This window comes from Siphateles boraxobius, unplaced genomic scaffold (genome assembly GCF_051911475.1).
Source record: "Siphateles boraxobius isolate OS27281-9 unplaced genomic scaffold, OSU_SipBor_1 191, whole genome shotgun sequence".
NCBI lineage: Eukaryota > Metazoa > Chordata > Actinopteri > Cypriniformes > Leuciscidae > Siphateles > Siphateles boraxobius.
The window spans coordinates 347,899-375,000 of NW_027508801.1; the positions used below are offsets into that span (position 1 = coordinate 347,899).

The 27,102-nt window shown below is 38.1% G+C and overlaps 2 protein-coding genes across 5 annotated transcripts in view; one reads left to right on the forward strand and one right to left on the reverse strand.

Moving 5' to 3' along the window:
* The window catches only part of spg11 (SPG11 vesicle trafficking associated, spatacsin), a 56,661-nt gene extending 30,216 nt beyond the window's left edge, over window positions 1-26,445 (reverse strand). The window contains exons 1-20 of one of the 3 annotated variants that reach the window (XM_077235425.1): window positions 26,375-26,445; window positions 25,389-25,665; window positions 21,711-21,886; window positions 20,080-20,307; window positions 18,776-18,959; window positions 17,400-17,537; window positions 15,910-16,283; window positions 14,367-14,512; window positions 12,740-12,872; window positions 11,231-11,386; window positions 10,426-10,604; window positions 8,801-8,977; window positions 8,195-8,266; window positions 7,867-7,994; window positions 4,164-4,339; window positions 2,273-2,456; window positions 1,999-2,193; window positions 1,257-1,363; window positions 976-1,121; window positions 740-889 (exon numbers count right to left, since the gene is read on the reverse strand). In XM_077235425.1, coding sequence (XP_077091540.1) covers window positions 740-889; window positions 976-1,121; window positions 1,257-1,363; window positions 1,999-2,193; window positions 2,273-2,456; window positions 4,164-4,339; window positions 7,867-7,994; window positions 8,195-8,266; window positions 8,801-8,977; window positions 10,426-10,604; window positions 11,231-11,386; window positions 12,740-12,872; window positions 14,367-14,512; window positions 15,910-16,283; window positions 17,400-17,537; window positions 18,776-18,959; window positions 20,080-20,307; window positions 21,711-21,886; window positions 25,389-25,627 — 3,288 coding nt within the window. In that variant the 5' untranslated portion in view covers window positions 25,628-25,665; window positions 26,375-26,445. Of the gene's footprint in view, window positions 1-739; window positions 890-975; window positions 1,122-1,256; window positions 1,364-1,998; window positions 2,194-2,272; window positions 2,457-4,163; window positions 4,340-7,866; window positions 7,995-8,194; window positions 8,267-8,800; window positions 8,978-10,425; window positions 10,605-11,230; window positions 11,387-12,739; window positions 12,873-14,366; window positions 14,513-15,909; window positions 16,284-17,399; window positions 17,538-18,775; window positions 18,960-20,079; window positions 20,308-21,710; window positions 21,887-25,388; window positions 25,929-26,374 lie in introns of those variants that run through there. The other 2 variants (XR_013205771.1, XM_077235424.1) reach the window with 2 other exon arrangements.
* A 40-nt stretch (window positions 26,446-26,485) lies between these two features.
* The window catches only part of ciao2a (cytosolic iron-sulfur assembly component 2A), a 25,226-nt gene continuing 24,609 nt past the window's right edge, over window positions 26,486-27,102 (forward strand). For both annotated transcript variants that reach the window (XR_013205772.1, XM_077235440.1), the window contains exon 1: window positions 26,486-26,627. Coding sequence is in view for 1 of the 2 variants with exons in the window: in XM_077235440.1 (XP_077091555.1) it covers window positions 26,528-26,627 (100 nt within the window). In the remaining variant the exon portion in view is untranslated. The remainder of the gene's footprint in view (window positions 26,628-27,102) is intronic.

Below are 27,102 nucleotides of genomic sequence, written 5' to 3' on the forward strand. Positions count from 1 at the left end.
CACTTTCTCACACGCTCACGCTCGCTCACTCTCTCACACGCACGCTCACTCTCTCACACGAACGCTCACTCTCTCACACGCACGCTCACTGTCTCACACGCACGCTCACTGTCTCACACGCTCACTCACTCTCTCACTCTCACACGCTCGCTCTCTCACACGCTCGCTCTCTCACACGCTCGCTCTCTCACACGCACGCTCTCTCACACGCACGCTCGCTCTCTCACACGCACACTCACTCTCTCACACGCACACTCACTCTCTCACACGCTCACGCTCGCTCACTCTCTCACACGCACGCTCACTCTCTCACACGCACGCTCACTGTCTCACACGCTCGCTCACTCTCTCACTCTCACACGCTCGCTCTCTCACACGCTCGCTCTCTCACACGCTCGCTCTCTCACACGCATGCTCGCTCTCTCACACGCTCACTCTCTCACACGCTCACTCTCTCACACGCTCACTCTCTCACACGCTCACTCTCTCACACGCTCACTCTCTCACACGCTCACTCTCTCACACGCTCACTCTCTCACACGCTCACTCTCTCACACGCACGCTCGCTCTCTCACACGCACGCTCGCTCTCTCACACGCTCGCTCTCTCACACGCACACTCACTCTCTCACACGCTCCCTCTCTCACTCTCTCACACGCTCACTCTCTCACATGCTCACTCTCTCACAGGCTCACTCTCTCACACACTTTAGGGTATTGAGTCAGTAGTGTAGCAGCACCTGCATGAGGCTGTAGAGGGAAGTGTCTCTGGAGACGCTCTGGGGGAACAGGGCCGTTCTGAGTTTGGGATACACACTCAGAGCCATTCTCAGCAGCTGCGGGTCGACTCTGCTCAGCGGGTCCTGCCCTCGGTCGCCCTCACGCACCGCCTGCACAACAGAGGACACGCAGTCACACATATATACATACTCTCTCTCACACGCACGCTCTCTCTCACACACACAAACACACACACCTGGTCGATGCCTCCGGCTCTGAACATGATAGTGGACAGGGCGAGGAGACTGTGACCCTCCAGTAACATGCTGCTTATGCTGGCCTGGCTGCCGGGCAGAAGCACCTGAGCACACGTCACACTGGCCTCAAACACACGCTCGGGGTCTGAAACACAGAACAGACACTCGAACGCTTTTCCCATTGACAAATTAAAAGCCTTATTTCCTGAACCTATTAGAAACCATAGACTAACAGACTAGAAAACTATTTGTACACGACGTGGAATGAAAACACTCGCACCTTTAAGGTCTCTGGTAATTTTCTGGAGTTTCAGCATCATCTCAAACCAGGGGAAACTCTCAAACAGGTTCCGGTCGGTCAGGACCGGGCAATTCTCAGGAGTTAACCTGAAACACAGAGAGAAAAATACATGCACAATCAGAAGTAGTCTACTAAAAAACATCTCAGATAAACATCTCAGACAGATACAATTCATTAAAAAATTAAAAAATGATTATATATATAATTTAATTAATTATATATAATATTCTGGAGTATTTATTATAGTGTGGATATATGCGTTATAAATTTTTTTTTATGTATTATTTATAAATTTTAATGCAATAAATTTCATGCATTTGTTATATTTATAAAATTTAAAAAAATGTTTATAAATTGTAAAAATTAATTTTATAAATTAATTTCCAGAATTCATATTCATAGTGTGCATATCAAAATGTGCAAATACAAGTTTAATTAATTTTTATATTTCATTTTTTAAAATTAATTTTAGGAAATTATTTTATATACATTTTTATTTTTAAAATAATTCTTCCATTTTTATATTTATAATTACACACACACACATATAAATATATATACACACAAACACACACACACATTTACACATTCACTCTCGCACGCATGCACACTTAAAAAAACGGCTTTTGCGTTTTCTAAAAAGTTGCATCTTCTAGTAATGTAAACAACATAAATGAGATGTTTTACTTCGGCTGTATAACGGTCCAGTCCCATGCCTCACCTGTAGTGCTCCAGGTAGCAGTAGAGCAGGTACTGAAGGCTGTTCTCCAGGCAGTGTAGGACGAAGCGCTGGTGAAACTCCTGGAACTGTGGGACGGGAGGGTCGTTCCCATGATGCATCACTCCTCCAGCTTGACCCAGTCGCCACAGCAACTGCTCGAAGTCCTCCACCTCCGACTGCACGAACAGCCCCTGTCTGAACACACACAGCAAGGTCAACTTTAGGTGTATTTGTTTCTGTTTGCTGTGAACATGTGCATGTGAGCGGCTCTGACCGGGCGAGCAGGTCCAGGACTCGGTGTCGCAGGTGTTCCCCACAGCGGCTGCTGCTGTTGATGATGTCCGGTGTGAGCGCTGGCCTCTCTCCAGCAGAACCGCAGACCCATGAAGAGACTCGCACAGAATCGTGCAGAGAGGTGAGATACGACCACAAAACAGCGGCATCCCACGAACCCTGAGCTGCAACAACAAAACAAGCATATCTTCAACTTAAAGCATCATATCAAAAGAAATACCGATGCCGATACTGATTTTAACAAACAGCTATTGGTTGATTTCAATACCGATATTTGTCTCTTGCACTCTTATTTAAACTTTTGTCAATAAAATAGATTAAAGTCTTAAATTAGCAAAGTTCAAAAATGCATGCATTAAAGTATACTAGATAGCTGCATCATCAAATAATTTGTATTGAACATGGATTGGATCCATTAAACATTTAGCGATGCACCGATATGAACATTTTGGCCGATACCGATAACTCTTTATATTTGAAACCCGATAATCGATATATTGGCTGATAAATCTAAATCCAAATTTTTATATAATTTTTGGGAGCCTGATTACAAAAACAAAAGTCTCACCATTAAAATCCATGTCTCAAACACACAATTACAATGTTCTCATGATAATTGTATGTAGCTGATATGACAGACTTGCGCTGCACATGTTGCACTGAACTGTATTTTCCTTTTTGCGAAGTGATTCCAATCATATTTCAAGCAATTCAAAACCATCATGTTGAACAGTGCGCATCTGAAGTGTCTCAGCTGAAGGAAATAATACATTATTTATCAGCTTTAATGTATCGGCCAAATTTTCTTATCGGGGACGATAACATTAAATATGAACATATATCAGCCGATAACGATATGGCGGCCGATATATTGTCCATCCCTAATGCATATGAAATAAACAGTGCTTTTAGTTAGGTCTAACAGTAATTTTCAAGTATAAATAATAAAGTAATCAAATGTAAAATATATTCTTGTATGAATTAAATATACATGAATTGTCTTTTGTTGTTTGATTAACATTAAAACACAGACAGCACCAGGATTATTAGGCTGCTGTCACTTTAAGAGCGCATGCACAGATCCAATATTCTGATACACACGCATTTAATTCAGTTTACATTCATTTAACAATGTTTTCAAGGAAACTTGCCAAAATAGGCATTTTGATGTAATTTTGTGCAAATTAGAAGAATAAAAGAGAACTCAATTCAGTATTCAGCACACTTCAGATATGCATGCCCAAAAAGGTCTCTTATACGCCTCTTCTTGCGCTTGAATATTTAAATTAAATTATCGCCAGACACTCAGTATTGCCGATCCCTGTTGTATTTTGTACAGATTTCATTTTGTTTTAGCAAGTTTTTTATTTTTTTACCTAGAGAAAAACATTGCATTATGCAAAAGACATTATATGGTTTATTATATCTGCCTTTTTCATGCTATAGCCGATGGTTTTAAATGTATTAAAATGTAAAAAATTTTGGTACATCAGTAAGTTTAAAAAACAAAACAAAAGATTTCGAACGAATCACTGATTGGACTTTTTTTGGCCGATATCGATTTTATTATAAAACTATTGGCCGATTACGATAACGATAACCGATAATTATTTATATTTGAAAGTTGATAACCGATATTTTGGCCAATAAATCTAAATCCACATTGTTATATAATTTTTGAGAGCCTGTTTGCAAAAACAAATGTCTCGTGATGGTTTGTTATATCTGCCTTTTTCATGCTTTAGCCGATAGTTATAAATGTATTAAAATTTTTCATTTTTTTTGGTACATCAGTGCATCTCTACTAAGAATGTAATACTTTATTTTAACTGCGTAATGATTATAAAAGCGGTCAGCCATGTTGAACTCACTGGACGGCTGCAGTCGGGACAGAAGGATGGCGTTCTGAGCGTCTCTGTCCCAGTATCTGACCCAGTCCAGACGCACGGGATCCAGTACAGACCCAGAAGACGACGCCTCTGGTTCCAGCAGGATCTCCTCCAGAACTCTTCTGCTGTCGGGATCGGACCGGGTTATCTGCAGAACCCTGCACAGAAGACCCACACAACTCTCACTTTTAGCCTTAAAGGTGCATTGTGTAATATTTAGGAGGATCTGTAGACAGAAATGCAATATCATATACATAACTATGTTTTCAGTGCAGGGTTCTACGCTAAGGTTTTTCCCAAGGAGCACATGTGCTCCTAAATGAAAAAATCTAGGAGCACACAAAGACATTTTGGAGCGCAGTGAAAAATGTTCAAGTAACAGAGTTTAACAGACTGTTTATTATATATGTATATATATATATATATATATATATATATATATATATATATATATATATATATGTATAACAAAACGTGTGTGCTCCTTCTCTTTCTGTTCAACTATGGTGTCAAAACCGTCGTTTTGATGCAGAAGTATAAATCACACATTACAATCACTTTAGTAAAACAGAACAAGGGGAACGTGTTGCTCTCAGGAGGAGGAGCACATCGGCACACCTGTGAATCTGCATCTTTCACTGCAGAGGCTTTTTCCACAACATGGAGGAGAAACTGAGAGTATTAGTATTTACTAGTATTAGTCAACTAAAACTAGACTAAAAATAAAACAATTCAGACGACTAAAATATAATGGGTTTAGTTCAATTGTAATGCATTCATTTAGAATTTCTCTAAAATGTCCAAACCCATATACTCCCGGAGAAAACATCTATTAACCTGTTAATATGAATGATTTTAAAGTTTGAACATGCAATACATATACAGATTTAACTACTGTGACTTAAAAAAATATCTTAAAATTAAATAAAACCCCTTTTCCTAAAGTAGAATAGTCTTCTTTCAATGAATGATATATGCATTCTTTATAACTACTTGCATACATCATTCTTTATTATTTCAAGCAGCAGACATATTTATTTGTATGAATGAAATATACTGAATCCTTATTAAAGCTATTAACGAGCAGTGAATGCTTTTCTCTTTTTCTTTTGTTGCTTGATAAATATTAAGGACACAGACTGCATTAGGTTTATTACTCACTGTCACTTTAAGACATCGTATCATGTCCGATGACATGCGGATCCATTTGCACTGATGCACATCCGATACACTCAAAACTGTTTAAGACATAACCGACACAGTTTCCGTGAATACTCTCCAAAACGGACATCGACATAATTTTGTGTATTTGTCCATTCAGACACGAAAGAAAGCTAAATTCAGTCCTCGCGCACTGTGTGTGTGTGTGTGTGTGTGTGTGGCTGCACGCTTCGAGTCGGGTGTGTGCGCACAGAAAACTATGCGTCGTCGTCACTCTTATTCAGATCTATATGACTGCTCTACTCATACTCCCAGACGTTTACATTTTACATTTTTTTATATTTTATGAGACATGCAGCGCATGTGAACCCGTGTGCCGCTGGTAGATCAGCACGTCCTTACTACAGGACAAATATGCGCATCTACAAACGCAGGACATCAGTTCTGACTGGATCGCTTCACAAATCGCCACCATCTAACATTTTTGTCTAGTTTTTATTCGTTGACGAAAATGTCAATAGATTTTCGTCATAGTTTTTGTCATTCAAAACTAGTTTTTATTTAGTAATCGTCTCGTTTTCGATTATGGTAGTTACTCGCACATTGTGCTTGTAAATCATTTTTCCGGTTCGCACGGATCGATTTTTAGGGGCATATGCGAGCAAAAAGGTCGCACTGTAGAGCCCTGCAGTGGTGTATAAAGACCTTACTTAATGAACCGTTATGTTTTAATTACCTTAGAATGAGTCATTTCTAATCTACACACACGCGGGTCTCCTTGCATCGACATGTTTCTACAGTGGCCCTGAACGCACAAACGCGTTTCGTCACTATGTTGTTCTTCGTGTAACGAAGCTGCTAAAGTCAGCGAATAAAACACTGACACGATGATGAACAAGTAACAATAATATTCGCAATAACATATGGTTTTACTGAATAATTAAGTAAACAATTTCTTAATTGATCTTTGTAAAGAAACATCAGTTTAACTGGCTACTCTCTGCTGTCTCAGACAACGAGATCACTTCCTGTCGGCCACCGTAACTTCTGTTTGGTGCAATTCACAACCTCACCACTAGATGCAGCTAAAAATCACACACTGCACTTTTAACTGTTAAAAACGCTTTATTTGCTATATGCAAAATGTAACTTATTCCTTGAGGTGAAATATGACCTTGACATATTTTTGAACTGGCTTGTGAATAAATTAGGCCTGAGAAATGAATTACCTAAATCTAGTCTTTACGTTTGTTGGGAATTAATTTCAACTAGCCTTTTAAATTATTCTCTAATTATTTCTCACTTTTTCTTTTTACAGTGTTAAAAATTAGCAACTGAGGATTAAATAGAAGTAGGAAAGATAAACAAACCACAATTGAGTTTGCAAATAAACACATGAAAAAGGACCATTCGCAATCCAGTATGCAACATCAGGATGATGTCATCGCTGTCAGATTTTAAATGCAGAACATTTTAACAAAACAAAAACAGGATGGAGTGAAGTTTATGCAAAATACAAAAAAAGACTAAAAAACTAGACTCCTAAAAAAAGAATCTAATTTCCAATCCGCAAAAAGTAATTTATTACTTCTTGATTTGATTTTGAAGTGAAACATGACTTGACATGTTTTTGACAGGTTTGTGATCTTACCAGAATAAAAGCTTGACAAATTAATGACATAAAAACTTTGTTTGTTGGAAATTAATTTTTACCTGCCTGATTTATAATTAGTTTTTCTTTACAAAATTCTCATATGAGAATATTCACATATTTTTACAGCCGATGGTTTAATAGATGTAAGAAAGAAGAACAAATCCCAATTGAGTATGCAAATACACACATGAAAGAGGACCAATCGCAATCCAGTATGCAATATGATGATGTCATTGCATTTTGTCGAAATGTTCTGCATTTAAAATCTGAAGCAAAGACCTGAAATGTTATTTGGGTACTATCTCTTCTTCCAGCAATGTCGTAGCTTTAAAGTCTGTTACGTTGTGCACAAAGTATAATATTTATGCTTTTTTATAAAAAAAAATTAATTAAAAAATCTTTTAAAAAAAGGGACACAAGGCATTTCTCTCTTGAATTTGATTTATTTTAAATTATATGTTACCCCTGGGTCAATGTTTATTTTCGTTTTTTGTCTGTTTATTTTACTGGCTTTTATAATTCTATTATTGTTGTTTAATTCTGTTTAGAGTTGTAACTATGTATTTGCTGTTATATATGTTAAAAGAAAATTAAGTTAAAAAAATATTGAAACAAAACAGACAGACAGAGGGAGAATTTGGGGAGAAATTGTCATGAAAAAGTGAATGGTCCTAAAAAAAAAAGCTTAATTTGCTAGCTTAAAGACATCTAATTCATGTCAACACAAGCCACGCTTTGGAAATTATGCTCAAATTGAGCTCAAGTCCAGCTTGCAACATTCTGTACCTCCCACATCATTTCCTGTTATTGTCTCAATAAAAGTGTCAAATATGCCAGAAATAAACATGTGAAAGAAAAAGAAACACTCACCTGCTGCTGTCCAGACGGGGGGAGCGTCTCGTGGCAGGAGTCGAACACAAGCTCTCGATCGTCCGAATGAACTCCACCTGCTCAATCTCCACTCGCGAGAGGTAATTCTGCTTCTGCAGCTCCTCAACCTGAGAACCACAGCAAAAAAGCAATAAGAAATGACTAAACCAGATAAAAGCAATAATAAATTACTAAAACAGCAAAAAATAATCCCTAAAATTGCACTGACGTTAAAAAAAAATGTAATCAAGTCCAGTCCATCCAGTGATTAAACCCTGAAAGAGTTTTATTTTGAGGATTAGATTGCCCATTTATTGTTTATTCTCACCATGAAGGCCCTTAGATCCCGATCGGCAGTGAAAACACAGATGCTGTGAAGCTGCTCCTTCACATTGAACCCCTAAAACACAGACAGTCAGTCCTGCGGTATATCACACTGTACAATCAAAGTCTGGGGGGTCAGCAAGATGTATATATTTTATAAAGAAATCAATACTTTTATTTAGCAAGGGCGCATTAAATTGATCAGAAGTAAATTCATCAAAGAATCCTGACAAGTAAAATGGTCTTGGTTTCCACGTAAAATATAATTGATAATAATCATAAATGTTTCTTGATCAGCAAATCATCATATTATACTGATTTCTGAAGGATCATGTGACACTGAAGACAGGAGTAATGATGCTGAAAATTCAGCTTTGCATTTTACATTATAACATATATTCACAAAGAAAACAGCTATTTTGAAATTTAATAATATTTCACAAATTTTACTATATTTGTAATCAAATAAATCCAGTCTTGTTGAGCAGAAGAGACTCTTTCAGAAACATTAAACAGTCTTTCCCAACCCCAAACTTTTGAACAGCAGTGTACAGTATTTCAGCTGTGTGTGTGTGTGTGTGTGTGTGTGTGTGTGTGTGTGTGTGTGTACCATGTTAGTCAGCAGTGTTTTAGCCTGCGCCAGGTCTCTGTGAGTGAGACAGGTGAAGGTATGTCTCAGTCCTGTCTTCCTGATGTCCTCCAGACTGTATTCAACAGAGCCGCGTCTGCGCAGGAAAGCCTGAGCATGTGGGATCCTTCTGCTCAATACAGCGCGCTGCACAACACCCTGAAACACACACACACACACAACAAAACTAGTTCTGGGCTGCTTGCATAAACTATCCATAAATGACTAGTCTTACAGGTTAGTCATACATCTTTTTTCTTTTAAGACTGTTATATATCTTTTTCAAGTGAGTTACATAAAAACGTAGATTGGTCTAAATTGAAGTTCTTAAGACACAGTCTATGTTTATACAACTGGGCCCTGGTTCTCAAATCTGATTGGCTGAGAGCCTTTTCCAGCCATGCAATATTCTGATATCACACGGAAAACGTTTCACAATTTGTATCACTCGGCTCTTTCTGCCGCATCTAAACTGGCAGGATTTCTCACCGGCAGCGTCAATGGTGGAGGAGCAAACCTACTTTAATTTAACAAAAACTACTGTTATTGAGTCATGGAATGTAGTTTTAAGAGTTTTTTAGGCGAAAATGTAGTTGTTTAGACATTTAACCTGCGACTTAAAAAATAGCACCTATTTGACAATTTGTTTAGACGTTTACGGAGATCCGTCAGCAGCCGGTCATGTACCTAGATAGTGTATCTAGACAGTGTACCTAGATAGTGTACCTAGATAGTGCACCTAGATAGTGTACCTAGATAGTGCACCTAGATAGTGTACCTAGATAGTGCACCTAGATAGTGTACCTAGATAGTGTACCTAGATAGTGCACCTAGATAGTGCACCTAGATAGTGCACCTAGATAGTGCACCTAGATAGTGCACCTAGATAGTGTACCTAGATCGTAGTTATTGGTTAAACGGGCGATCTTTGGCCTTATTAATCTATCTCACACACACTCACACACTGTCTCACACACACTAGCTCACACACACACACTCTCTCTCACACACACACTGTCTCACACACACTCTCTCACACACACACACTAGCTCACACACACACACACTCTCTCACACACACACACACACACACACACACACACACACACACACACACACACACACACACACACACACACACACACACACACACACACACACACACACACACACACACACACACACACACTCTCTCACACACACACACTCTCTCACACACACACACACACTCTCTCACACACACACACACACACACACACTCTCACACACACACTCTCTCACACACACACTCTCTCACACACACACTCTCTCACACACACACTCTCTCACACACACACTCTCTCACACACACACTCTCTCACACACACACTCTCTCACACACACACTCTCTCACACACACACACTCTCACACACACACACTCTCACACACACACAGTCCCACACACACAGTCCCACACACACAGTCTCACACACACAGTCTCACACACACAGTCTCACACACAATATATATATATCAGGCCTGATGTCATGTTTCGTGGAAAAATATGCAGGAGTTTTTGACTCATTTTCTAGGGATGGCTCGCGTCTCGAGTGTTTTGTTGACTGACCTCATCAGAGAGCGACTGCCACTCCGGGTCTGTGCCGGCGCTGGACGCTGGGGCTCGAGGACTCACACACACCGGTGTTTCACCTCCATCTGCCCACGGGAACTTCTTCATGAACCCGCGCAGATCAGAGATGTAGCCGTCTAAAATCTGCACACACTCCTGCCGGTTCACGTCCAGCTCTACACACAACACACAGTGTTCGTACAGACACGGTCAAATCAAATTCCAGGACTTTCAAGGACTTTTCCAGCACTACTGTTTTTGGTTTTCAAGGAATACATTTATCAAACAATGTCTTTATTATCTTTCAAATTCTAAAAAATTGATTCCAGAAATGCAATTTTAATAGGATTTCAAAATCCGGTTCAAGCCCGTCATATGAAATCCCCTTAACCATTATAAGGATATGAATGATTTCCTCATTCATACAGATTTTTCCCTCTCATGAATATGTGCTTGACCTGAAGAATGAAAGTTTTATAATACACTTGGGAATATATGAGCAACATCACGCTAATAGCCATTTTGGCTCAAAATCTATATCAGACGAGCTGCAGCATTAATTTTGCGAGAAAAGATTGTATTTGTGTTTTTTTCTGGAAAAATAAGTATACATGTATGTATTGTCTTTTAATAATTCAAGCACTTTTCAAGTACTTATTCATAAAAATGGCTGTTTTCAATGGTTTTCCAGGATTTCAATTTCAAAAAAATAGATTTCAAGCACTTTAAGCACAGCATGTCAGTTTCAGTTTCAGGTCACTGAATAAGCGCTCACTTCTCTGAGACGGCATGTGTGTGTTACCGTGTGTGCTGGTGAGGAGGACTTTGGTTTGTGTGTTGAGGAAGGTCAGCGTGATGCTCAGCAGTTGTTCACAGAACTGATGACTCTGGGCTTCTGTGTGTGTGTCCCGTATAGCAGAACGCAGCAGATCCAGTGCCGGACACAGAGCCAGAACATCTGAAACACACACACACACATTTACTTAGCTATCTAAACGGGGACATTCCATAGACAATGATAGTTTTTATACTGTATATTCTATTCCCTTACACTAACCCTACCCCTAAACCTGCCCATCACAGAAAACTTTCTGCATTTTTATACATATATATATAAAAACTGAATTACTTTATTTTTAGACACATATTTACAGATGAGGACGCCCGTAAAGGGAGGTTTTTGGAGAGTTTTTCAGGTTTTGGTCTCTTAACGGTACAAATTTGTCCCAAAAATATAGTTTAGTAGGTACACACACACCAACACACGTGCACACACACACCAACACACACACACACACACACACACAAGTGTGGAATAATTACGACTGTTTAATGTTTGTGAAAGAGTCTCCCTCTGCTCACCAAGGCTGCATTCATTTGATCGAAAATACAGTATAAACAGTGACATATTATTACAATTCAAAAATAACTTTTTTCTAAGTGAATATATTTTAGGATGTAATTTATTTTTGTGATCAAAGCTGAATTTTCAGCATCATTACTTTATTCTTCAGTGTCACATGATCCTTCAGAAATCATTCTAATATTATTTAGTATAATTAGAGATGCACCGATATGAAAATTTTGGCAGATACGATAACCGATAATTCTTTATATTTGAAAGCCGACAACCGTTATATTGGCCGATAAATCGAAATCCAAATTTTTTATATAATTTTTGAGAACCTGATTACAAAAACCAAAGTCTCATCATTAAATACCATGTCTCAAACACACAATTATGTTGTTCTAATAATTTTATGAAGCTGATATGAGAGACTTGCGCTGCACATGTTGCAATGAACTGTATTTTCCTTTTTTTGAAGTGATTCCAATCATATTTCAAGCAATTCAAAGCCATCATGTTCAACAGTGCGCATCTGAAGTGTCTCAGCTGAAGGAAATAATACATTATTTATCAGCTTTAATATATCAGCCAAATGTTCTTATTGGACCGATAACGATAACATTAAAAATGAACATGTATCGGCCGATACCGATATGGTGGCCGATATATTGTGGATTTCTAATTATATAATATTATTTTTATATATATTTTAAATATATCTGTCGTAAATTTAATGTTTTGCTTTTACTTTTTTGTGACTGAAAAATTACCTATTTCATATTTCATGAGATCCAATCACTGAGGTCATGAGCTAAAATAAGAGGCCCATTAAAGACGCTTTACGTCGTTTCTCCTGCCCTTTAATAACCTGTCAGATCTGAGAGAAGACTTCTTCAGATCGTTTAATGAGCAGAGGGTGGAGAAGGTGGTTAGGATCAGATCTCATTAAAGCGAGTGTCTTACTCCTCAGCTGCGTTTGGGTCGAGACGACCGGCGTTTGATCGGGCAGAACAAACCCAGACGGGGGGCTCAGGATATTCTCCTTACTCTTCAGAAAGAAATCAACCGTATCCAGCTGATGGTTCTTGAGGCCGGCCTGAAATGAATGAACATCATATTCACATATTCATATAGACTTACTGACATTTCAGACAGGTTGTGTGAACCATGATTAAAAGGGTTTTAGGCACTTTAAACAATAAAAACACCACAACAAACAGCCTTGTGTTTCTTTAAGACCTATTATGCCCCTTTTACAGTCTTGATAGGGCTGCACAATTAATCGAATTTCTAATCGCGATTACGATTACGGATGCCACGATTACGTAATCGTTCAAAGCTGCGATTACAAAAGAAAATCCACTCTGCGTGTGTGTGTTTAGAGCATAATTATGTTATGAGAGGCGAATCACGACTACTTCAGAAAACCCAGCGCAATATGACACACCAGTCAGTGACGTAAGTGTACGCTGAAATAAAAAAGACTTTCACCTCAGAAAAACGGACTTTACTGTCGCGCACTCTTCAATTGCACGCGCAAATGCGGCGGCGCGCGCTGTGTATCGCTTCACTGTATAAAGTGCAAAAGAAACTACGAGCAATGTCGTTACAATGTAAATTAGTAAGTCACGAAAAACAAGTAAAATACCAATAAATCACGTGTTAGCTGAGAAGGATTTGCATCCTGTCCTTTCCATTACCCCAAAATGCCACTTTATTTTCACTTTGTTATTTTTTATATTTTTAAATGACTGTGGTGGCTCATATCTACATTGTATTAACAAAAACTAGTTTGGGACTGCTATTTAATTGCTTTAGCATAGTCCTAATGTTTATCTATTAGTAGTCTTTACTATTAGTCATTCTTACAATTTATGTGTATGTTGAGTAAAGGGGGACAGTACTTGTGTGTGTGTGTGTGTGTTAACTATTTTTGTGTAAACATGTATTATAATATGCTTATATATATTCAATGTAAATTGTGATAATCGTAATTAACAATCGCAATTACAATTTCAAGGGAATAATCGGCAATTATGATTTTTGTGATAATCGTGCAGCTCTAAGTCTTGATGTTTTAGTCTCTACTAGAACAGGTTTTCCTGCTTGAATGTTGATTATTTTCCTCATATTCTCCATTGTTGCGGCTCCTCTCTTCCCAGTCTGTCAGTAACGCTCTGTTTACTTCCTGTCTCTATGAAGCCCCTCCTTCTGAAAAGCACACTGTGCTCCGATTGGTCGGCTGGAGCAGTGTGTTGTGATTGGTCGAGCGCTTCGAGTGTGTTTGGGAAACGTCCCGCACCTTACAATAACCGCCAGTTTAACACACTACTAACTAACTCAAGCAAGCCAAGCCCCTTTATTCTGTGTATTAATTATTATAATGAGGAATATTGTGACGTGTTCGTTCCCGGGAGGAACTCAAGATACAATGAGTTCAGAAACACAGAGACACAGCAACATTACACACCAAAGAAAGATAAAGATAGCAGAATAGGTCCTCATTAACACCTTCTTCTCTGAGTTTCATAAATAATATTTACATTAAATGTCATAGTTTGTGTGTGTGTGTGTGTGTGTGTGTGTGTACCTGTAGGGCATGTATGGGTATTGAACAGCGTCCCCATGCGTTCAGATGGCAGAGTGAGTCGACCGTACCAGCGGTGCCAAAAACCATCAGCCGGTTTAACAGTTCCTCCTGCGTCACACAGAACAGAACCACGGACAGACCCGACGCTAAAACACACACACACACACACACACACACACACACACACACACACACACACACACACACACACACACACACACACACACACACACAAAATGATTATCATTCAGTAACATGATATACACTCAATGTAACATGGTAATACAGTCAGTGAACCATCGCACCATCACAGTATATTTTGTAAGCACACTATCAAATCTTATTTATATACCAGCTGAATGACCAGTTCACATTAACCTAATTGTACTAAAGAATGTAAAAAATATATATATTTTGCATAAAAAAAATTAAGCCATATTAGTAATTTCATGAATACTCTCAGATGTTTTTTTTTATATTATAAATACAAAAATATGTCATACATATTTAAAAGGAAGTACAAATAATATTACAATGCTTTAAAAATGCTTAAATAAATGAATGAATAAATGCTAAAAAAATAAAAAAATATTTAATATTTCTTTAAATAATTCTTAAATGCATAAATGAACAAAAATGCTTTAATGGATAAATAAATGCCTTAATAAATATTTAAATAAATGTTTATGTTTAAATAAATGCCTAAATAAATTAATAAATTCTTAAATACATAAATGTTTAATACTGTAAATGTTTAAATAAACGATTAAATAAATTCTTAAATAAAAAAGCTTGAACAAATGCTAAAAAAATAACGAAAGAATTATTATGGATAAATAATTGCTTAAATACATATTCGCATAAATGCTAATGTTTAAATACATTTTTAAATAAATGCCTAATAAATGAATGAATAACTAAATAAATACATAAATGTTTAATACTGCAAATGTTTGAATAAATGCTTAAAAAACGCTTGAATAAATGGTTAAATAAATGCTAAAATAAATAATTTAAATAAATTCTTAAATTCATAAATGAATACAAATACGTATAATATACATACAAAATGCTTTAATAAATAAATTTTTGCCTAAATATTTATATAAATGCTTGTTTAAATTAATAAATACATAAATGTTTAAATAAATACTCACTGTAAATGTTTAAATAAATGCTTAAATAAATGATGTTACGATGTTAGGACATATTGTTGTTTTCTTGTGCATACTGTACGTTTAAGGTCATTGCTGTGTATTTTTGTGTATTGCTGCTTTTTGCATCTCTAAATAAAATTCTAAAAAAAATAAATGCTTAAATAAACATATGCTCATAGCCTTACAGCATTTTTTTTACAAAAAAGACTTTTGGGGAGAAAAATGTTGTTTAAAATTGGTGGTCCTAAAATAGGCTTAATTTTCTTGAATTTTGCGCTGATGTTCTAAAGAAATCGATGATCAACATTACAGCCAGTGCATTTAAAATAAAAACAGGTAATATTTTGATACGTGGCATAAGGTCAGAGGTCAGATAAGCATCTCACCCTTCAGTAACAGACACAGGTGTTCGTCGTCAGATCTCTGGACGGGAACGGCAGGAGCGTGTGACCGCTGGTACGTGACGCTTTGAGCCTCCAGATCCCAGTAGGCCAGAACCGTGTTTGCGTTCGCAGGAGAAACGAACGTAACCAGCGCCGAGAACTCGGACACGTTCAGGCCCGTCGGCGTGGCTCTCTCCGGCACGGTGAAACACGTCACAGCGCCCCCTGGCTTCACCGAGGACTGGGAGAGTTGGGCAGTGGCGGCCGCCCGACGGCACTCGATGTGTGTGAAGTCTCTGAACCAGGGGAACCTGCGACCCAGGCGACCCGGGCCTTTACAGCGACTATACAGCAACGACAAACGCGACTCCCACGACCTGGACACATTTAAACGGCCCGGGAAATGAAGCCCGGAGTAAGACTGTTGCATTATGGTTTAGGAAAGTCCCAAATTAAGTAAATAAATAGACCTTTGTTCTAATAAATTAATAAATTCTTAAATACATAAATGTTTAAACAAATGCTTAAATAAAAAAGCTTGAATAAATGCAAAAAAAAATTATGAAAGAATTATTATGGACAAATAATTGCTTAAATAAGTATTTGCATAAATGCTAATGTTTAAATAAATACATAAATGTTTAATTCTGCAAATGTTTAAATAAATGCTTAACGCTTGAATAAATGGTAAAATAACTGCTAAAATAAATAATTAAAATGAATTCTTAAATTCATAAATGAATAAAAATACGTATAATATACATACAAAATGTTTTAATAAATAATTAAATTCCTAAATATTTATATAAATGCTTGTTTAAATAAATAAATTCTTTGGACCTGGACACATTTAAAAGGTCCCGGGAAATGAAGCCTGGAATGAGAGTGTTGCATTATGGTTTAGGAAAGAGGTAAAGACAAGGTTGTTTTGTTTGTTATTTTGGCCTAGTCAGAAAAGTCCCAAATTAAGTAAATAAATAGACCTTTGTTCTAATTCCCTGCAAATTTCTGAATCTTTCATGTTGCCTAGACGGGGTGTAACAATATGCCTTATGCATTATAAAGAATGAAGTCAGATTTATATGTGAACCTGGACCACAAAACCAGTCACGAGTCGCAATGGTGTATTTATGGCAATAGCCAACAATACATAGTATGGGTCAAAATTATAAATTTGTATTTATTGCCAAAAATCATTAGGATATTAAGTTAAAGATCATGTTCCATGAAGATATTTTGTAAATTTCTTACCGTAAATATATAAGAAATTTATTATTGTGAGTGAATGCAGCAAAATCGCGAACATAAATGCACAACTTTAAAGGCGATTTTCTCAATGTTTGGATTATTTTGCACACTCAGATTTTCAATAGTTGTATCTCTGACAAATATTCTCCTATCATAACAAACCATACATGAATGGAAAGCTTATGTATTCAGCTTTCAGATGACGTATAAATATCAATATAAAACATATAGTACACATATAGTACCTGTCTGTTTGAAAGGGTTTATCCAGTATGGTCAGGCTGTGGGCGGAGCTTGCGATGCTGTCCTGATCACATGATTCAGTGGGGCTGAGAAACGGTGGATTAGGAGCAGCGCGACAATATAAGTGATCTGGATACATCCTGAAAAAACAATAGGGAATAGATCTGGAAATTGCAGTTTAATTCATGATATTTGACAACAATAAAAAATATAATAATAACAATAATATAAAGCTGAAATTGATTGCAATGTTACTAATGGATACACATATCCAAGATGCTTATCTTTACATTTATATTATTCATTTTATACATTTTTATAGTACAGTATAATATTAAAAGTAGTATTCAATATGCAATTAAACTACTATATGCAAATAGTATTTACCTATTAAATACTGTTCTTAATATTATACCGTATTTATATAAAGTAAACAAATAAATGAAATAACAATAATCAGATGCGGGAAAAAACAATAAGGAATAAATCTGGAATATATTTTGCAGTTTAGAAATAGAAAATATAATAATAATAATATTACTATAAAGAAGCGACTAAATGTAATTTGATATATAATAAATTCATACATATATCCAAGATTATACACACACACACACACACACACACAAGATTATATAAGATTACATTACATTATATTGTTTAATATAATTAAGAAGGGAATACTTGGAATACTTAAAAAAATATATATGATATGATATTATATAATATTATGTTATATTATATTACATCATATCATATTATTATGTTATGTTACATATATTACTATATTACATATTTTTTCAGGTCACTCTTTTGTTTATGCAAGTATCCACGTGTTCAGTGATATTGTTAATATAACAATATCGGTTTGCAGGTAGTGACCCTCATTATGCTAGCGTGTTAGTGTGGGGCTATTTTGAGCCTTGTTAGTGGTGTTAACTAGCGATTTTTATTTGTACTTATTCGAATCCCCATACACTAGCGTTATAAGCTAATCTGTGGTTAAACTAAAACTAACGTTAAAACCGGGTACATCCGATTATCATGAAACGCATCCCAGAGAACGGTCAACTCGGTACCCATGTGTTATTTAGCCCAGGTTCATTCTTGGCCGGAATTGTCCTTTAAACGCTGTTTTTTTAGAGTCGACAGCTTAAAAAAAAACATATTTATGTGTTTGCTGTACACCCTATCACATAGCAGCTTTTAGACAGAAATGAAAAGGAGGGATATACTTCTCGCAATACAAAGTCAAATGAGACGGTTGGATTGTTTTCCCCTCCGGTGCGCGTGTGGTTTTCAGATTATGAAAATAGTCTCTACAGTACTGTATAATATTAATAGCAGAATTGAACATGCGATCATGTATAAGGCGCACCGGAAGTAGTGGTTGAGGTCGAGGGCGAGGGCCTGGTTCTGCCGGGTCACGGTCACCGCTGTACTGAGGTCATGTGAGATCTGGATCAGACAGAAGGAGACGGATGGAGAAACGACTGATGAACCGCAGTATAAGGGAAAGTCCACCGTCGCCAGGAGCTTCCCGTCAGTGCCGTCCAGCACGTCTGACACACAGCGTCAAAGAACACACAGCTCACGGGCTAAACCAATCAAAGTCATCTCAGTTATACACATTTAAAAAGAGACATTCATTTAACAGTCACAAAATAAATAAATAAAAAGTATTTTGGTAGTTTTTTTGTCCTGCCTTTAAAACCACTGAGAATAAAAAAAAAGCGTTTTTTTTGCAAATAATTTAAAAAAATTGAAATATAATGAAATCTTTGAATTGTACTATGCATGTGAGCATGAGACATACAGTATATAACATACAAAAACATAAAAATGATTTCAAACTTTTGACCAGTAGTGTGTGTATATAATTACATTATATTAATTGTTTAATATAATTTCTAAATTTGGAATACTTAAGATTTAAAAAAATATATATATTATATTACATTAATTATTTAATATAATTTAAAAGTTTGGGATACTTAAGATTTTTAAAAAAATATTTGTATATATTATGTTATATTGAATTTTCACTTCAAAATAAAAAGGTTAAAAAAAATATAAAAAAATATTTTTAATTTTGGTGTTTTACAAGCCTTGTTTAATTATCTTCTAGATTGATTCATGTATGTACAATTACAATAAAAATATGTTTTATAGTCCATAAATAAACCTCAACCCTCTCAAAGGTGAAATGCAGCACGTCTGGTTCAAAGGACTGTAGTTTCTCTCTGTCTTAAGAATATGTTTTATAAATGTAATAATAACAGTAATAATAATAATAATAATAATAATAATAATAAGTATATACTAGAGATGCACCACTATGAACATTTTGGCCGATACCGATAATTCTTTATATTTGAAAGCCGATAACCGATATATTGGCCGACAAATCTAAATCCGAATTTTTATATAATTTTTGAGAGCCTGATTACAAAAACAAAAGTCTCACCACTAAAAGCCACGTCTCAAACACACAATTATAATGTTTTCCTTATAATTTTATGTAGCCGATATGACAGACTTGTGCTGTGCATGTCAGACTGAACTTTATTTTTTGTGCAATTACGATAAAAATATGTTCTATAGATTTAATAAACCTCAACCATCTGAAAGCTGCAGCACGTCTGGTTCAGAGACTGTAATGTGTGTGTGACTGAAGGATACACGTGAGTCCAGTGCTGAGCAGGAGGAACAGCGTTCCCCGACAGAGCCGGTGATCCACACAGGATTCCCCCGTCGGGATCGGTGTGTCGAGGCGACAGGAGGAGTGTGTGTCGAGGCTCGAGGTCTCGTCGGCCCAGCGCAGCGTCAGCAGGACAGAAGTGTTGACCAGCAGAACACACACACCATCAGTGAAGCTCAGCGGAGAGAGAGAGTGCAGCTCACACACATCTGAGGAGGAGAGTGTGTGATCACACAGGTTTAAAGGGATGGTGTGTGTCCCTTTAAATGCAAATGAGCTGCTGCTCCCGGCACAGGGGGCGGAGCTTCAAGAGCTTGTAGGCTTGTTCGACTTGAACCGGCGCTGCACAGACCGATCGGTTGATGACATCAAAGTACCGCGAGAGCGATTAGAGAGCAGACGGCTCCTTATGCTTTTGAATAGCTCTCGCGGTACTTTGATGTCATCAACCGATCGGTCTGTGCAGCGCCGGTTCAAGTCGAACAAGCCTAATGTGTGTGTGTGTGTGTGTGTGTGTGTGTGTGTGTGTGTGTGTGTGTGTGTGTGTGTGTGTGTGGAACTCCGATCACCTCTTCTCAACATGTGCTGCGTCTCAATTCGCCTACTTATACTACGCCCTAAAATTCTCGTCATATAATTGTGTTTAACAGTTGCTCTCGATCATCCTGTCACTATAAACTGACCTGTCAATCATCTTTTCACAGATAAAATCATCCACATTTCATTTAATTTTCAACCGTATCGAAAAGAAAAGCAGAAGCACGATTATCTGCAGTCGCGTGTCTTTCATGCAGAGACTCTCCTTATATCAACGCATAATGATGCATTTAAAAGTTAATGGCCAAACGGATCTTTATAAAAGTCCACATTGTTATTGCAGATGAAATATAACACGGATAACATTAAATAAATATTTTTTATATCAGGTTCAACTTTGATTAGTCACTCAAACCTTTATCTGAACCTCTCACCATCGGTCGCGCATGTTTTGTTGTTTTTAATGCTTTTTCACTAGTGGAGTTCCTCCTCCTAATCGCAATGGATTGTGGGTAATATTAGCTGTTATAATGAGCACGGATCTTCTGGCATACTCTTTTCAACACACTATACTTTAGGACACACTTATTCTAATCTCAAACACTGTTTAGGACATTGAGACGCAGGGTTTGACTCACTCCCTTTGTGGCGTGTTCACGGGGGCGGGGTTTATGTAAATTTTAGGGTTAGTGATGTCACTAACCCGAGAGGAAGCTCGTGTAGTCCCTATCTGCCGTTTGTTGTAGTCCTTAAAAAACGATAAAAGCAAATATCTTCCTTTGCTGTGAACTTTGAGCGTCGTAACTTTGCAGATGTTGTTTATGCTCAAACAGCAACATTACACACTAAATGTTTATAAAAAAATTCTACAATATTCACTCATGACAGTAAAATAGTGCATTATAAGTCAATCCACTGCAGCATCTACTCTCTCAATCAGTAGAAAATGTGGTTAACACACAGTCATGCTTGGGAGATAAAAAGAAATATAGCACTAATGTGAAGGTGTGTGTGTGTGTGTGTGTGTGTGTGTGTGTGTGTGTGTGTGTGTGTGTGTGTGTGTGTGTTCTCTCACCGGGGTGTTTGTCCTGAAGGCAGCGCAGCAGCGAGTCTGCAGGCGTCTCACACACGAGCAGAACCTGATCCTGAGGGTTCAGCTCGTACAGTCTCAGACCGCACCGAGAGTCCAGCAGGAGCAGCTTCGGCTTCACATCACGACCACCGGGGTCTGACAGATCCTCCCACAGGAAACTCAACAGCAAAACAACAGAGTGAGTGAGTGAGTGAGTGAGTGAGTGAGCGAGTGAGTGAGTGAGTGAGTGAGTGAGTGAGTGAGTGAGTGAGTGAGAAAGTATGTGTGTGAGTGAGTGAGTGAGTGAGTGAGTGAGTGAGTGAGTGAGTGAGTGAGAGAGAAAGTATGTGTGTGAGTGAGTGAGTGAGTGAGTGAGTGAGTGAGTGAGAGAGAAAGTATGTGTGTGAGTGAGTGAGTGAGTGAGTGAGTGAGTGAGTGAGTGAGTGAGTGAGAGAGAAAGTATGTGTGTGAGTGAGTGAGTGAGTGAGTGTGTGAGTGAGTGTGTAAGAGAGAGAGAGAGAGAGAGTGAGTGAGTGAGTGAGTGAGTGAGTGAGTGAGAAAGTATGTGTGTGTGTATGTATGTGAGTGAGTGTGTAAGAGAGAGAGTGAGTGAGTGTGTAAGAGAGAGAGAGTGAGTGAGTGTAAGAGAGAGAGTGAGTAAGTGAGTGTGTAAGAGAGAAAGTGAGTGAGTGTGTAAGAGAGAGAGAGTGAGTGAGTGTGTAAGAGAGAGAGTGAGTAAGTGAGTGAGTGTGTAAGAGAGAGAGAGTGAGTGTGTAAGAGAGAGAGAGAGTGATTGAGTGTGTAAGAGAGAGAGAGTGAGTGAGTGTGTAAGAGAGAGAGAGAGTGAGTGTGTAAGAGAGAGAGAGAGTGAGTGTGTAAAAGAGAGAGAGTGAGTGTGTAAGAGAGAGAGAGAGTGAGTGTGTAAAAGAGAGAGAGTGTGTAAGAGAGAGAGAGTGTGAGTGTGTAAGAGAGAGAGTGAGTGTGTAAGAGAGAGAGTGAGTGTGTAAGAGAGAGAGAGTGAGTGTGTAAGAGAGAGAGAGTGAGTGAGTGTGTAAGAGAGAGAGTGAGTGTGTAAGAGAGAGAGAGTGAGTGTGTAAGAGAGAGAGAGAGAGTGTGTAAGAGAGAGAGAGTGAGTGAGTGAGTGTGTAAGAGAGAGAGAGAGAGTGTGTAAGAGAGAGAGTGAGTGTGTAAGAGAGAGAGAGAGTGAGTGTGTAAGAGAGAGAGAGTGAGTGAGTGTGTAAGAAAGAGAGTGAGTGAGTGTGTAAGAGAGAGAGTGAGTGAGTGTGTAAGAGAGAGAGAGTGAGTGAGTGAGTGTGTAAGAGAGAGAGAGTGAGTGTGTAAGAGAGAGAGAGTGAGTGTGTAAGAGAGAGAGAGTGAGTGTGTAAGAGAGAGAGAGAGTGAGTGAGTGTGTAAGAAAGAGAGAGAGTGAGTGTGTAAGAGAGAGAGAGAGAGTGAGTGTGTAAGAGAGAGAGAGCGTGTGTAAGAGAGAGAGTGAGTGTGTAAGAGAGAGAGTGAGTGTGTAAGAGAGAGAGAGAGTGAGTGTGTAAGAGAGAGAGTGAGTGTGTAAGAGAGAGAGTGAGTGTGTAAGAGAGAGAGAGAGTGAGTGTGCAAGAGAGAGAGAGAGTGAGTGTGTAAGAGAGAGAGAGAGTGAGTGTGTGAGTGAGTGTGTAAGAGAGAGAGAGAGTGAGTGAGTGTGTAAGAGAGAGAGAGAGTGAGTGAGTGTGTAAGAGAGAGAGAGAGTGAGTGTGTGTGTAAGAGAGAGTGAGTGAGTATGTGTGTGTGTGAGTGAGTGAGTGAGCGAGCGAGTAAGGGAGAAAGTGTGTGTGTGTAAGAGAGAGAGAGAGTGATTGAGTGTGTAAGAGAGAGAGAGAGTGAGTGAGTGTGTAAGAGAGAGAGAGAGTGAGTGTGTAAGAGAGAGAGAGAGTGAGTGTGTAAGAGAGAGAGAGTGTGTAAAAGAGAGAGAGTGTGTAAGAGAGAGAGAGAGAGTGTGAGTGTGTAAGAGAGAGAGAGTGAGTGTGTAAGAGGGAGAGAGTGAGTGAGTGTGTAAGAGAGAGAGAGAGAGTGAGTGTGTAAGAGAGAGAGAGAGGGTGTAAGAGAGAGAGTGAGTGAGTGTGTAAGAGAGAGAGAGAGAGAGAGTGAGTGTGTAAGAGAGAGAGTGAGTGTGTAAGAGAGAGAGTGAGTGTGTAAGAGAGAGAGAGAGAGAGAGTGAGTGTGTAAGAGAGAGAGAGAGAGAGTGAGTGTGTAAGAGAGAGAGAGTGAGTGAGTGTGTAAGAGAGAGAGTGAGTGAGTGTGTAAGAGAGAGAGAGAGAGTGAGTGTGTAAGAGAGAGAGAGAGAGTGAGTGTGTAAGAGAGAGAGAGAGTGAGTGAGTGTGTAAGAGAGAGAGAGAGTGAGTGTGTAAGAGAGAGAGAGAGTGAGTGAGTGTGTAAGAGAGAGAGAGTGAGTGTGTAAGAGAGAGAGAGAGAGTGAGTGTGTAAGAGAGAGAGAGAGTGAGTGTGTAAGAGAGAGAGAGTGAGTGTGTAAGAGAGAGAGTGAGTGTGTAAGAGAGAGAGTGAGTGTGTAAGAGAGAGAGTGAGTGTGTAAGAGAGAGAGAGTGAGTGTGCAAGAGAGAGAGAGAGTGAGTGAGTGTGTAAGAGAGAGAGAGTGAGTGTGTGAGTGAGTGTGTAAGAGAGAGAGAGAGTGAGTGAGTGTGTAAGAGAGAGAGAGAGTGAGTGAGTGTGTAAGAGAGAGAGAGAGTGAGTGTGTGAGTCAGTGAGTGTGTAAGAGAGAGTGAGTGAGTATGTGTGTGTGTGTGAGTGAGTGAGCGAGCGAGTAAGGGAGAAAGTGTGTGTGTGTGTGAGTGAGTGAGCGAGCGAGTAAGGGAGAAAGTGTGTGTGTGTGTGTGTGAGTGAGTGAGTGAGCGAGCGAGTAAGGGAGAAAGTGTGTGTGTGTGTGTGAGAGAGAGAGAGAGTGAGTGAGAGATTATATTATATAAAATATAGTTAGATTGATATATACACACTTGATTGCAGTTTACGTGATTTAACAACAACAGAATTGGTAAAAATTTTAAATATGACACAGGGTTCGTAGAGACACTGTAAAATGAAATTCCAGGCCTTTCAAGGATGTTTTAAGCACTTCTTTTTTGGTTTTCAAGGACTTCAACCAGAGATCTCACTTATCAAACAATATTTTTTATTATCTTTCAAATTCTAAAAAGGTAAATAGATAAACAAAAATAAACAAATAAAACAAAATGGTACAAATAAAGTGCAGCACATGCATTGACTGCGGTAACTTTAACCACTGAAAGGATACTATGATAAAAGATATAGCTTTCCTTAAAGATGTATCATATACTGGGATATTTATGAGCAATATCGCACTCATAGCCATGGAAAATGTCTTTATACCTATATCAGATGGGCTGCAGCGTTCATTTTGTGTGAAAAAAAATGTTTTAGCGATAAAATTAATCACTAATTTCACATATTGTCGTTCAATAATTCAAGCGCTTTTCAAGTACCTTTACATAAATATGACTGTTTACAAGGGTTTTCCAGGACTTACATGTCAAAAAGTCAAAGTTAAAATACTTTAAGCACCTTGTACGAACCCTGATGACATATACTGCTGCAATGTTACATTATACTAAATGCATAACGATTACATTTTAAGAGTATTTTCCGTGAAAGACTCACTCAGTGCAGGAGTGCTGTAGTGTGTGTGAGGATCTGCTGCTCTCAGAGATGTTCCTCACGGTCACTTCACCTCCAGCATTCAGACAGCACAGCACTGACGGGCCTTTACTGAGCCTGACCCTCACTGTGTCCTCAACACCTGCACACACACCTGAGTCCTCAACACCTGCACACACACCAGTGTCCGGCAGCAGGTCCACCTCCAGCGGCGCCTCTGCCCTGCTCAACACCTGCAGCATCTCGAACCGCTGTCAGTCACTCAGGAATAACACACATCCTTCATCAGGAAACACAAACCAAGAGACAATCGAGATGAAAAAAACAAAGCTAAAGCGTTCGTTCTAAAGTCAAAACATCAGCCTCCATGATCCAAACAAACCCCAGCTGATTATCACATGCTCATCACGTGAACGGCAGGAAAACCAATCAAACACAGCACCTATTTCCTCTACGTATTTTTTATTTTGCAAATAATATTTAATTATGACATGAAAAGTCAAAATATGTCGTACTAAGTTGTATTTATTAGATGAAAAGTCGAAATTATGACATATGAAATCGAAATTAGGACATGTAAAGTTAAACTATGACATACTGATTCATATTTATGAGATGAAAAGCCGAAATTATGACGTACTAAATCGAAACAATGACATAAAGGTAATAAGTGAGTCATAATTTCGATTTTATGACGATTTCGATAATTATGACTTTTATATTAATAATAATTTTAACGAAAATGAGAGATTACATTAAATAATTATCTGTGTTTCCATTTGCTCAAATAGCAAAAGAAAAACTCCACAATATTGTTTTCACAGTTGTTGTTTTTTTTAAAAGAGAAAAAAAATAGAAGATTGATAACGGCAGTCGGAAGAGAGAAAAGATGTCCACGCCAGAAACACCCTCACAACAGCGTTAACTAGTTTCTTGTAATTTGATGCCAAGGAAATATTATACAAAGTATAGTGTTTTAATGTACATACATGTATGTGAAAAAAGTGAAAATAAAAAAATGTCGATGACCGTTAAAACCAGACGGGCGGTTCTCTGCTCGGCTGTTGATCGCTCTGGTCTGACTCTGTGTGAACGCGGAAGCGCGTGACCGTTGAAGCAATGGCGATGGACCGGACCGGGTCATGGAGCTCGTGTTCGGACTACTGAACCGAGTCTGGATCCTCACGCGACTTTCTGACAAGAGGAGCAAGAAGATGGAGGATAAAGCGCTGGAGGTGTATGGTGAGTCACGATGACCTTAACAAAGATGTAACGCTGGGTTTCAGGGTGAGTTACAGCGATGGTGTCAGTTGGAAATACCATGGTATAGTTTATATATATATATAACGTTAACCATGGGACGGAATCATTATCGTATTCATATAACAAATACCTATTACTTCAAAAAATACCATGATAAATTACTATGGTTCATATTCGTAATGCAAAGCAAGGTTATAGCATAGTACAGCGATGGTGTCTGGTCTAAATACCATGATATTGTATTTGTATACAATGGTAACAATTACCATAATCATATACCATTATATTTTCCTGGCTGGTACTTTAAAGAATGCCATCGTATTACCATAGTACATATCCACAACAACAAAAAAACAAGGTATTAGCATGGTACATTGATGGTGTCAGATGGAAATACCCTGATATGTTATATATACTATTGTACTGAATCATTACCATACTCATACAGCATAAT